The following is a 13763-nucleotide window of genomic DNA, read 5'->3' on the forward strand; positions in this document are numbered from 1 at the left end:
AAATCTTTAATCTGAAGATAAATTCCACTTTTACAAGTGTAAAGGTGACTATAGGGGTGTTATTTCATGTCTGGAGGGCTCTAATAATTCTAGTTGTAAATGGGTTTTCTATGCTCTAGCTTAAAAAAAATTCAATTTATTAAGAAGCAATCCTACTTGGCCAAAATACACTTATCACACTCAGGTATGGAACCAATTCACAGTGATAAGTGAGGGATTCCACAATTTAATTGAAACGTATTAGAGGATTTGTGGACACTTTCGATACCATTTTGGCCTACCATCTTCAGAGTATGTCTAAAAATCTTTAATCTGAAGATAAATGTCACCTTTACAAGTGTAAAGGTGACTATAGGGGTGTTATTTGATGTCTGGAGAGCTCTAATAATGGGAAAAAAAGCATATTTCTAGAGGGTTGTAGATAGATTTTCTATGCTCTAACTTTGAAAAATATTAAATTTATTAAGAAGCAATCCTACTTGGCTAAAATACACTTATCACGCCAATTCACAGTGATAAGTGAGGGATTACACAATTTAATTGAAAAGTATTAGAGGATTTATGGACAGTTTCGATTCCATTTTGGCCTACCATCTTCAGAATACATCTAAAATCTTTAATCTGAAGATAAATTCCACTTTTACAAGTGTAAAGGTGACTATAGGGGTGTTATTTGATGTCTGGAGAGCTCTTATAATGTTTAACAAAAGCACATTTTTAGAAGGTTGTAGATAGATTTTCTATGCTCTAACTTAAAAAAATATTTAAATTATAAAGAAGCAATCCTACTTGGCCAAAATACACTTATCACGCTCAGGTATGGAACCAATTCACAGTGATAAATGAGGGATTACACAATCTAATTGCAACGTATTAGAGGATTTATGGACACTTTTGATACATTTTGGCCTACCATCTTCAGAGTACGTCTAAAAATCTTTAAGCTGAAGATAAATTCCACCTTTACAAGTGTAAAGGTGACTATAGGGGTGTTATTTGATGTCTGGAGAGCTCTAATAATGGGGAAAAAAAGCATATTTCTAGAGGGTTGTAGATAGATTTTCTATGCTCTAACTTTGAAAAATATTAAATTTATTAAGAAGCAATCCTACTTGGCTAAAATACACTTATCACGCCAATTCACAGTGATAAGTGAGGGATTACACAATTTAATTGAAAAATATTAGAGGATTTATGGACAGTTTCGATTCCATTTTGGCCTACCATCTTCAAAATACGTCTAAAATCTGAAGATAAATTCCATCTTCCAGCAGGACAATGAGCCCAACCTAACATCCCAACTAGATCCAAGACCTAAATCCGCTGAGTCAGATAAATCGCTGCTCTTCAGGAACTCTGTGTCAAAGTGTGAAAAGCAAGTTGTTGGAAACTGTTTCGGTGTAACGGCTGTGCTCGGGGGGGTCAACGCCAAGCGAGGCAATGACAAATTGACGAGGCCGTGTATAGGGAGGGAGCGTCCGTTTACGGCTCCCTGCGGAACTTCCTTTTTCGGACAGACGGTACCAAAGCTGTAACCGAGATCAGAGTGGCATGCGGGCCCTGTGACCTGCGTCTGCTTATGTTGGGCTTCACCTTGCTTTAATAAACACCTAGAGGGGCCCCGCTTCCCCAAAAAACATGTTCAAATGAACAGCCTGGTACACACAAAGCATATGTGTGTGTGTGTGTGTGTGTGTGTGTGTGTGTTTCCCGCCCCTCCCCAAGTGTTTCACAGGTGCATCTCCGCTCTGTCGGCTCGCTGTGGTTGGCTGCCATGTTAGACTGGCCCCAGATTTACTGCCCTGACACAGGAATCCATTAAATGCTGTTTAGGGATCCCAGGCCGGAGCCCCTCTCAAATCTCTTTCATTATAGCTCCGAGCTACCATGGAAGGGCAGCGAGTTGGCCAATCAACTGTGCCACCACATGTGTTCCTGCTTAGGTCCAAGACCGAGAAGCTTAAGTGACTACTGCACACATTTTAACTTGTTGTTGCTGTTTTTTGTAACCGGGACTGTGTGTGTGTGTGTGTGTTTGTCCCAAATGAGGCCGTGCCAGGTATACACGGACCACTGATGGAGACTCGGTGCACCCAACTGATACTGACCTTTGGTTCCTTCCACCGTCCCGTCACCCTCAGGAGCATTTAGGAACATTTTCCCAGTGGAATTCCGTTTTTTCCTCATTAATCCGTTCCAAAAGGTCGAAACCGAAACCGAAATTCAGAGCCATCCCAAACTTCTTTCACGGCTCACTTCCAAATACACAAACCTCTGGCGTGGTTAAAGACCATAATACAACATTATAACAACATTTATAGGTCAGACAAGTGGAATAAGCATAATAGGTCCCCTTTAAGGAATCATGTAAATCCAATTAGTCCATTCCAGACACCCAAAATTATGAGCACAAAACAGTTTTTAGACATAAGAAATGTAGTTTAACTAGGTCTGCTTTACTTGTTGGGTAGTATGTTTGTGTAGTTTTGTGTTTTATTGCAGCATTTTGGGGCCCGTACCTGTTGGAAATGTGCTATATAAATACATACATTTGACCTTAACTTTGTATTGGTATGATAATAAAGACGAAATATGAGGTCATAATATTCAGAGAAAAAATTGCAAACAAAATTTTGTTTGTTTGTTTTTTTTGGGGGGGGGGGGGGGCAACAGAAAAGAGCAGTTTTAAGCCGAAAAAAAAAAAATGCATTTCATAAGAACTCTGCTGAAATACATGCAGGCTGCACAGCAACCAAACCAGGAAGTGACAATGCATCTTGCGCAAAGTAGCTCGTGCATTGAAATTTTAACGCGTGCAAACGCATACAGTTCAGTTGCAAATGTCATAACATAAGTTGCTGAAACTTACTGCTGATTACTAAAGAACAGAAGAAGGTAGAAAAATACCTTTTTTTTCTGATGAAAGATGACTCTAATCTGATGAGTCGGATTTATTTTCACCCCCCCCCCTCCCCCCCACCATTTGAAATACTAGAGAAACTGATATTTATTCATTTACTGTACAGACTGGACTTAAAAATGAAACCAGGTAAAATGGACAAAATGGAGAGCACACAAGCATATTGAAGAGTCAAATTGCATGTTGAGTACTCTAAATTTGTACATGTTGGTAGGTCTGCATTGAAATCAAACGGGCCCGTCCCACTATTTGAGAACACAATAATCTGTGTGCCTTGAAAAATCAATCCAAATCATAAGTGTCTGGTATTGAATGGCTGGGATTGAATAAATTAAAGACAAAAATATGTATTTCTTTAGAAAAGTTGGAATGCTATGAGAATTTAAAAAAAAAAAAGTTGGGAAATTAAAAGAAAAATTAAGTAAAAATTAAGATTAAAAGAAAAAAATGATCATAAAGTCAGAATATTTGAGGGAAAAAATATCTGTTACGTTGAAATATTTGTGGGCTGCACGTCTTGTGGTTAGCGCGCAGACCTCACAGCTAGGAAACCAGGGTTCAATTCCACCCTCGGCCATCTCTGTGTGGAGTTTCCTCCCACATTCCAAAAACATGCTAGGTTAATTAGCGACTCCAAATTGTCCATAGGTATGAATGTGAGTGTGAATGGTTGTTTGTCTATATGTGCCCTGTGATTGGCTGGCCACCAGTCCAGGGTGTTACCCGCCTCTCGCCTGAAGACAGCTGGGATAGGCTCCAGCACCTACTGCAACCCTTGTGAGGATAAACGGTAGAAAATGGCGGAATGAATGAGTTCTCCTCCTATTTTGTGTGGAAGTGGTAACTTTTTGGCTTCTTATTTTGTCTTTCCCCACCCACGGCCATCTTTGTGTGGAGTTTGCATGTTCTCCCCGTGCATGCGTGGGTTTTCTCCGGGTACTCCGGTTTCCTCCCACATTCCAAAAACATGCTAGGTTAATTAGCGACTCCAAATTGTCCATAGGTATGAATGTGAGTGTGAATGGTTGTTTGTCTATATGTGCCCTGTGATTGGCTGGCCACCAGTCCAGGGTGTACCCGGCCTCTCTCGCACGAAGACAGTTGGGATAGGCTCCAGCACCCCCCCCCCCCCCCCCACGACCCTCATGAGGATAAGCGGTAGAAAATGAATGAATGAATGAGTTCTCTTCCTATTTTGTGTGGAAGTGGTAACTTTTTGGCTTCTTATTTTGTCTTGCCCCAATCCAAGCTGGGATAGGCTCCAGCGCAGGAAAAGCGGTAGAAAATGAATGAATGAATGAAATATTTGTTTTGAAAAAATATAAAAAAGCAAAAAAAAAAAGTTGGTAGTAATAAAACACAAAGAAAACACCTCAGTGTACATTATCAGCATGGGTTGTTTTTTTTGTTTTTTTTAAGTAAAAAAATGGAATTATACATCCCTGAGTGGACAAAGTTTGGACGCCCCTGCTATAAAGAATGCAACATTAAATATGTGCAGCACCCCCAACCGCATATGTTTTCTTGTGTACGAAACCAAACCACAGAGGGGACGCTTTAAACAACAACAACAAAAATGTCTGCCATGTGAGAAGAATGTCAATTAGAAGGTGAGAGATGGCGCTGGAAGACGTGCGGCGGTGGCGAGAGAGGAGAGAGGAACATGTGCGTGGCGGCGGCGGTGGCGGTGGTGGCGGTGGCGGTGGCGGTGGAGGCCATGTTAATAAGTGGCCCCGCGGCAGATGGGAAGCGGTCCCGCGTTGCTTTGTAAAAACCTTCTGTCTCTTCTTGAACCCGCACATGAAACATGTTACACAGGTGGCTTATTAAACCCGCTGCGTCACTAAACGGCGCCACATACTGATCATTCAGCACTTTGCTCCGACAAACACCGTGTGCGCTTCGGCAGGCCTGCTCTCATAGCTGCTTAGTTGGATAAAACACTTCAAGATTCTCACCCCCCCCCAGACCCTAATTTGACTCATTTTCTCCCAACTCTTAGGGTTTCAGGCCCAATAAAACAAGCATCGTCCTCGAAGGACCCCCCCCCCCCCCCTCCCTCCCCCAAACACATCTTCCTTATTCATATATGTTTTGCATTTTTCTGTGTGATTCTCATTAGCAGCATAACTTCAACAAGTCTCCCGTGAACGCGGGCCCGCGAGATCTCGGCTTCGGGGTTGATGATGATGAGCTGGACAGTGCGAGCAAGTGAGCGTTTCTTTTATTCACCCTGGTTTGGATTTAATCACCCAATCCGTGTGTACAAGCATGATTCATACTGTGGTATAACTTATAAGATTTCATTTTTATAGAAAAAGAAAATGTTAAAAGTGAAAAGATGCTGGAGGTGGTCCTTTTTTTTTTTTTTTTTTTTAAACGTATGGTGATACTGCCCCCAAGTGGATATTCTTGGTAAATTCTTTCCCCATATTTCTACACAGTAATTAAGATATGGTAGAACCAGAGAGTAATAAAAAGTGTGGAGTGATTTCTGATTGAGAACAAATCAGAAATATGGAAATATGGGGTAATAACTATAAAAGCAGTCTTCACTCGTTAAATGTACAAAAAAAAAAAAAAAGGTCAGTAAGGATAATTCATAATGCCGCCTACAGAGAACATACTAACTCCTTATTTTTAATATTACAAATACTTAACCAATTAGCTAAAAATGTCATCCACCAGCAAATACAAATAGACGGGTGAATGAAAATAAATTTCTGGGGATCACAATAGATGAAAATATGAGCTGGAAACCTCATATTACAAAATATACAACATAAGGTGGACAGAAATATTTCAGTATTGAACAAAGCAAAATTTGAAATCACTCCACACTCTTTATTGCTCTCTGGTTCTACCATATCTTACTTATTGTGTGGAAATATGGGCTAATAACTATAAAAGCAATCTTCACTAGTTAAATGTACTGCAAAAAAAAAAAAGGCCAGTAAGGATAATTCATAATGCCGCCTACAGAGAACATACTAACTCCTTATTTCTAAAATCACAAATACTTCAACTTGCTGATATAGTTCATCTTCAAACAGCTAAAATAATGCATAAGGCTAAAAATAACCAATTAGCTAAAAATGTCATCCAATACTTCTCTACAAGAGAGGAGAAATATGATCTCAGGGAAGAAGTACATTTAAGTACACTTATATGCTAAGACTACGTTATGCTAGCCATAGCATTTCAGTATGTGGAATCAAACTATGGAATGGATTGAGTAAGGAAATCAAACAATGCACAACGATGAGCCAATTCAAGAAACAATACAAGCAGTTGATGTTTGCTAAATACAAGGATGAAGAGTCTTGAACCAGTCATGATGTGCTATATATATCACTATATTGATACTTACTATGGTATCCATTATGGCATTGGATGCTCATATCAGCATGTACTTCAGTACGAGGTACATTATTTAAAAAAAAATACAAAAAAAAACTTAAACTGTATTATTGAAAGCAGGAAGTGAACAAATGTAACAGTTACTGATTGTAAAAGTACCAGATGGAGGGGTAGGATTTAATAAGCTTTGCTTCTTCCTACTCCTTTTGGACATGTGGAACTGTGAACTGATTATGTGATGCATTCAATTGTAATCTGATGCATGTTCAAATGAAATAAAACCATTACCATTCCTGATGTGGTGATACAGTATCATTTTTTTTTTGTCCATGATTATATGTTGCAAATGTAGGATTTCATCAGAAGACAGCGGAGATGTTCCCTCATACACGGAAGACAGCGATGACTCCTACTCTCTGGATCTGGACATCGACTCCTCGCACTCGGGCAAGATGAACCTGCTTGAGGAGATCCTGGACTCTCTGAGCACCACCACCATGGAGCAGGGCAAACTCAGCGCTGCCAAAAGCCTGGACTTCTTCAGGTCTATGGAGGACCTAGACTACCAGGCCCCGGTATGAAAGATTTGATAAGACAAACTATGATTAATGTATTTGTATTTCATTCTAATCATTCAGCACACATCAGTACCAGGAGAAAACCTACCCATGCACAGGGAGAACGTGCAAACGCCAACCGTACATTTATCAATGTATTTATCATAACTGGTTCTATTTGGACAAGTGGTTAGCGCGCAGGCATCACAGCGAGAAGACCCGAGTTCAATTCCACCCCGTGCATTTGTGGGTTTTCTCCGGGTACTCCGGTTTCCTCCCACATTCCAAAAACATGCTAGGTTAATTATAGCGACTCCAAATTGTCCATAGGTATGAATGTGAGTGTGAATGGTTGTTTGTCTATATGTGCCCCGTGATTGGCCGGCCACCGGTCCAGGGTGTACCCCGCCTCTCGCCGGAAGACAGCTGGGATAGGCTCCAGCACCCCCGCGACCGTCATGAGGAAAAAGCAGTAGAAAATGAATGAATGGTTCTACTCAGACAAGTGGCATAGCGCGCAGGCCTCACAGCAAGGAGACCTGAGTTCAATTCCACCCTCTGTGTGGAGTTTGCATGTTCTCCCCGTGCATGCGTGGGTTTTCTCCGGGTACTCCGGTTTCCTCCCACATTCCAAAAACATGCTAGGTTAATTGGTGACTCCAAATTGTCCATAGGTATGAATGTGAGTGTGAATGGTTGTTTGTCTACAGTGAAGAAAATAAGTATTTGAACACCCTGCTATTTTGCTATTTCTCCCACTTAGAAATCATGGAGGGGTCTGAAATTTTCATCGTAGGTGCATGTCCACTGTGAGAGAGATAAACTAAAAAGAAAAATCCAGAAATCACAATGCATGATTTTTTAACAATTTATTTGTGTGATACAGCTGCAAATAAGTATTTGAACACCTGTGTATCATCTAGAATTCTGACCCTGAAAGACCTGTCTGCCCATTAGAAGTCCACCTGCACTCCATGTATCATCCTGAATCAGATGCACCTGTTTGAGGTCGTTAGCTGCATAAAGACACCTGTCCACCCCATACAATCAGTAAGACTTTAACTTGTAACATGGCGAAGACCAAAGAGCTGTCCAAAGACACCAGAGACAAAATTGTACACCTCCACAAGGCTGGAAAGGGCTACGGAGCAATTACCAAGCAGCTTGGTGAAAAAAGGTCCACTGTTGGAGCTATCATTAGAAAATGGAAGAAGCTAAACATGACGGTCAATCTCAATCGGAGTGGAGCCCCATGCAAGATATCACCTCGTGGGGTCTCAATGATTCTAAGAAAGGTGAGGAATCAGCCCAGAACTACACGACAGGACTTGGTCAATGACCTGAAAAGAGCTGGGACCACCGTTTCCAAGGTTACTGTAGGTAATACACTAAGACGTCATGATGTGAAATCATGCATGGCACGAAAGGTTCCCCTGCTTAAACCAGCACATGTCAAGGCCCGTCTTAAGTTTGCATATGACCATTTGGATGATACAGAGGAGTCATGGGAGAAAGTTTTATGGTCAGATGAGACCAAAATAGAACTTTTTGGTCATAATTCCAATAAGCGTGTTTGGAGGAAGAAGAATGAAGAGTACAATCCGAAGAACACCATCCCTACTGTGAAGCATGGGGGTGGTAGCATCATGCTTTGGGGGTGTTTTTCTGCACATGGGACAGGACGAGTGCACTGCATTAAAGAGAGGATGACTGGGGCCGTGTATTGTGAGATTTTGGGGAACAACCTCCTTCCCTCTGCCAGAGCATTGAAGATGGGTCGTGGCTGGGTCTTCCAACACGACAACGACCCGAAGCACACAGCCAGGAAAACCAAGGAGTGGCTCCGTAAGAAGCATATCAAGGTTCTAGCATGGCCCAGCCAGTCTCCAGACCTGAACCCAATCGAAAATCTTTGGAGGGAGCTCAAACTCCGTGTTTCTCAGCGACAGCCCAGAAACCTGACTGATCTAGAGAAGATCTGTGTGGAGGAGTGGGCCAAGATCCCTCCTGCAGTGTGTGCAAACCTGGTGAAAAACTACAGGAAACGTTTGACCTCTGTAATAGCAAACAAAGGCTACTGTACCAAATATTAACATTCATTTTCTCAGGTGTTCAAATACTTATTAGCAGCTGTATCACACAAATAAATTGTTAAAAAATCATGCATTGTGATTTCTGGATTTTTCTTTTTAGTTTATCTCTCTCACAGTGGACATGCACCTACGATGAAAATTTCAGACCCCTCCATGATTTCTAAGTGGGAGAAATAGCAAAATAGCAGGGTGTTCAAATACTTATTTTCTTCACTGTATATGTGCCCTGTGATTGGCTGGCCACCAGTCCAGGTGCTGGGATAGGCTCCAGCACCTTCTACTTGCGCTATAAAGGGATGGATGATACAGACAGTATTAGCGTTATGTGATTTATGGATTTTCTCTTTATTTCTTCTTCCTCAGAGCAAACCGAGCCCTTCTGGCACCTGCCACCCCTCCAGTGAGACGGGTGGTGAAGCCGGGGGAGATCAGGGGGGTTGGAACATGGGTCAGGATGACAGTGCAGTCCACGGGAAACACCTTCCACCGTCCCCACGTCGACAACCCAACAAGAGCAGCCTGAAGGTCTCCAAGAAGCCCCCCGTGCATGTGATAGATGAGCAGCTCGGCCCCCATCCTCTACCTCCAGGGAGACAACCGGGAGACCGCTTCTCCTATTCACCTTCAACGTCTCACAGAGTTCCACTCACGCCACCATCTCCAAATTCCTCTTATATTTCTTCTTCTTCCAATCACTCTCCTCTGCCGATGGTCCGTGTTCGGACCATTTCAGAGCCCCAAACCAGCACAGAGCCCCCCCAGGTCCAGAACCCGCCAGGCTCCACTGGCATCCTGAGGAGGAAGGTGCTCTCCAAGGAGACGGTGAGGAACTACAAGCAAAAGTCTCTACAGAGGCAGGCCAGCAAGGAGAGTCGGATCAGGAATTCTATGCAGGTTCCCTGGGAGAAGGATTATACGGAGCGGGTCCCAGGTCACGCTCACGGTAAAGTCCTTGGGGCTACGGTGCAGGATGGAGGTCTCCTGGAGGAGATTGAGTCCATGTGTTGTGTCGGGCCGGTCCTCCACAGCGGCCTGCAGCTGTCACAGGTTCACTGCAACAACCACAGCGAAGCCACAGAGCAGTCTTAACCAAGTTCTACCCACCCGCCACCCGTCTATGTGGACACGTTCTACGTCGGCACCAAACCACCAGGAAGCGGAAGAAACGTGAGGCCATGGGGGGCGGAAAACAGGAAAAACGAGTCGAGTAGAACAAAGTCATCACTTGTGGACAGGAAGGCGATGTATGGACGAAAGTATTGGGACACACATTTACTTAAAGACCAAGATAATACAGTGTTTCCCACAGGACTGCAATCTATTAGTGGCCAACTCTGGGTTGGGGGTTGGTCTTTTTATGTCATATCCCGGCAGACCCGGTAAGTTATAATGTACAGTGAAGCCGAAAAAGGAGCACTCAAATGTATCTATGGCGGTCCACAGATACATTTGAGCATTTGTGGCGGGCCCACCACAAATACATGTGGACCGCCAAAGATAAATTTGAGCATTTGTGGCGGGCCACCATGCGGAGTGGGCCTGTGACAAATACATGTGGACCACCACAGATACATTTGAGTATTTGTGGCGGGCCCATTCCACATGGTGGCCCGCCACAAATACATGTGGACCGCCACATCAACCACAAATACATGTGGTTGTAATGTATAATGAAGCAGAACGAGGAGCACTCAAATGTATCTATGGCGGTCCACATATTGGAGTGGGCCCGACACAAATACATGTGGACCGCCAAAGATAAATTTGAGCATTTGTGGCGGGCCACCATGTGGAGTGGGCCCACCACAAATGCATGTGGACCGCCACAGCTACATTTGAGCATTTGTGGCGGGCCACCATGCAGAGCAGGCCCACCACAAATACATGTGGACCGCCAAAGATAAATTTGAGCATTTGTGGCGGGCCACCATGTGGAGGGGACTTGCGACAAATACATGTGGACCACCACAGATACATTTGAGTATTTGTGGGGGGTCCACTCCACATGGTGGCCCGCTACAAATACATGTGGACCTCCACATCCACCACAAATACATGTGGTTGTAATGTATAATGAAGCTGAACAAGGAGCACTCAAATGTATCTGTGGCGGTCCACATGTGGAGTAGGCCCACCACAAATGCATGTGGACCGCCACAGATAGATTTGAGCATTTGTGGCGGGCCACCATGCAGAGTGGGCCCACCACAAATACATGTGGACCGCCAAAGATAAATTTGAGCATTTGTGGTGGGCCACCATGCGGAGTGGACCTGCGACAAATACATATGGACCACCACAGATACATTTAACTATTTTTGGCCGGCCCACTCCGCATGGTGGCCCGCCACACATACATGTGGTTGTAATGTATAATGAAGCCGAACAAGGAGCACTCAAATGTATCTGCGGCGGGCCACCATGTGGAGTGGGCCCGCCACAAATGCATGTGGACTGCCACAGATACATTTGAGTACTTGTGGCAGGCCCACTCCACATGGTGGCCCGCCACATCAACCACAAATACATGTGGTTGTAACGTATAATGAAGCCGTACAAGGAGCACTCAAATGTATCTGTGGCGGGCCACCATGTGGAGTGGGCCCGCCACAAATACATGCCAGAGATACCTTTGAGTGCTCCTTGTTGGGAGAAGGATTATACGGAAGGGGGTTCCTTCACACCAAACATCATCCAAGCCTCCCTTGTGGTTGCCCACTGGGAGCAGAACGGAGACATATTAGTTCATGTGGAAGTGGGAAGTGTGACCCAAGACTTTTGTCCACATAAACTGCCAGACTTCCATTTCATCGCCATTGGACCACAATTCACTGGATAAATTGCACTTTTCGACGAATAAAATAGATCCTTTTGTCCAAAGCTAACAAAAACAAGTCAGTCCCAATGAGCCTTTGATGCTAATTGTACACTGTGTAAAATGTCTATGCCTTACTATTCATAGCCCTGCTAGCAGGTGTTGTCCAATGGAAGGTGTTGGATTTATAATGTGCTGTAAGCCGCTGGTCAACGTTGCACTCCAGATGTGCATGTACAGACCTTCATTCTCCATCTTCTTCTTCTTCTTCAGCTTCCGGTCGCACACTGATGATGATAGCGTGTATGATTGTAACGACGCAGCTGAGGCCGTACGAGTGACGTCTACAGTCTGATTCTCCCATGGAGAGAACCGCTGCGTGCAAAAGGTTAAAAAAAAAAAAAAAAAAAAAATCTTTCCAATGCGCTCAGGTTGGTGTTATTCCCGCGATTGTTCTCCTGATTTAGACCAGACGCCAGTCGGCTTAGCAGCCATGCCCATTAATGCTTCGCTCATAAAGTGGCTGGCGGGCATCGAAAAGAGCAGAGTCGTTTTAACTCCAAAAAAGGACAACTCCAGACCCGACCGACACAAAGTGACTATGCAAACGTTTTCCAACTCAAAAGCTACTACTTGAAAAAAAAAACATTAGCAATCAGCGTAGTTTCCAATGGGAATAAGCCACATGTCAGGTGTGTTGTGTGTCTTCACCAGTGTGTGGTGTGCCTTATATGATAAGAGTATCACCCTGGTACAGTATTAAGTACTTTGCCCCTTTTCCACCAGTCACTTCCTGTTAGCCGTACCATGCTTCCTGGAACGAAAAGAGCTTCCTGTGACTCGTTGTGTTTTGCGTTTGCACAGCTCAAAGTGAACAATCCAATATAATCAGGACTACGGTTTTATTTCTGGCATAAACCGTACAATTTGCATAACTGGTCGTAGCAAAAAAAAAATAGCAAAAAGTGAGTTAAAAAACTCACTAAAAACAGTTATCCCTCGTTTATCACGGTTACTGTGATAAGTGAATTTTCTCAAAGTAGGATCCCATTTTAATAAATGAAACATTTCTGCATAAACATTTCTACCAAGGTAGCATAATAAAGGTAGCATAGCATAATATTAGCAGGTAAGGCATTCCACAGTATTGGAGCCAGAATAGGAAAGACCCAAGAGCACGCATACTTCTTTCTGGCATAACACTGAAAACTAATCTTGTGTAATCTTGTCAATTTTAAACAGGAGAGGGCTAAGCACTGATCCTTGTGGAACTCCGCAATCGAAACCACAGTACTCAGAGGTCACATTATCATAAACACGATGTGTCCGATACAGGAGATAACATCTAAGCCAACAAAGTATCAGACCGATAGCACCAGTATGCGTTTGAAGGTATTCCGGTAAGATATTTTCAAGGATTTTCAAAATAAAAGTCAGTTGTTCCAGAGATGAAGTGCTGACAATTACAATTACTGATATCTACTGACCAATAAAAAATACTACATTCATTTGTATTTTAGTTAATCTTCAGTATGCAAATGTTTTAAACAATAAGTCGTATTAACTGAGATTTATGAATTAATTTATTTTTGAAAAATCCGCAAAATTCTAATCTTGATGTGGCCAGGTACGACTGTAGAGCATAGCAACAAAGACCAGGTGCGATAAAATGTCTTTGAGTCAAATGTACAAATGTATTTGTGGCGGTCCAAATGTATTTGTGGCAGGCCGCCACAAATAAATAAATGAATGTATGGGAAAACACTGAGATACTGTATGTTCAGGAAAGCAAACCCCACCTAATAAATAAGTTCTAATAAATAAGTTCCGGAATAAAGTTCCCACGGTGGAAAAGGGGCTTAAGCGTATGCAATATTAATATATAAATAAAACGGTCCTCATTATATTTTCAGATTTTGTTGTGACCAAATGAGCATGAAATGAATTGTTTTTGTTTTTTTCAGGCAGCAGTCGCTTCCTGTCGCTTATTTTTTTTTTTTTGTCTCCTTATGTTAGCT

General features: G+C 42.9%; 1 protein-coding gene across 3 annotated transcripts in view; it reads left to right on the forward strand.

Moving 5' to 3' along the window:
- The window catches only part of dennd1b (DENN/MADD domain containing 1B), a 182011-nt gene extending 171004 nt beyond the window's left edge, over positions 1–11007 (forward strand). The window contains exons 21-23 of one of the 3 annotated variants that reach the window (XM_058072328.2): positions 5043–5131; positions 6633–6855; positions 9294–11007. In XM_058072328.2, the coding sequence (XP_057928311.2) occupies positions 5043–5131; positions 6633–6855; positions 9294–10019 (1038 nt within the window). In that variant the 3' untranslated portion in view covers positions 10020–11007. The remainder of the gene's footprint in view (positions 1–5042; positions 5132–6632; positions 6856–9293) is intronic. The other 2 variants (XM_058072329.2, XM_058072330.2) reach the window with 2 other exon arrangements.
- Positions 11008–13763: the final 2756 nt, after the last annotated feature.

The sequence above is a fragment of the Doryrhamphus excisus genome, linkage group LG4 (assembly GCF_037039965.1).
Source record: "Doryrhamphus excisus strain RoL-2023G ecotype Guam linkage group LG4, RoL_Dexc_Guam_v1.1, whole genome shotgun sequence".
Lineage (NCBI taxonomy): Eukaryota > Metazoa > Chordata > Actinopteri > Syngnathiformes > Syngnathidae > Doryrhamphus > Doryrhamphus excisus.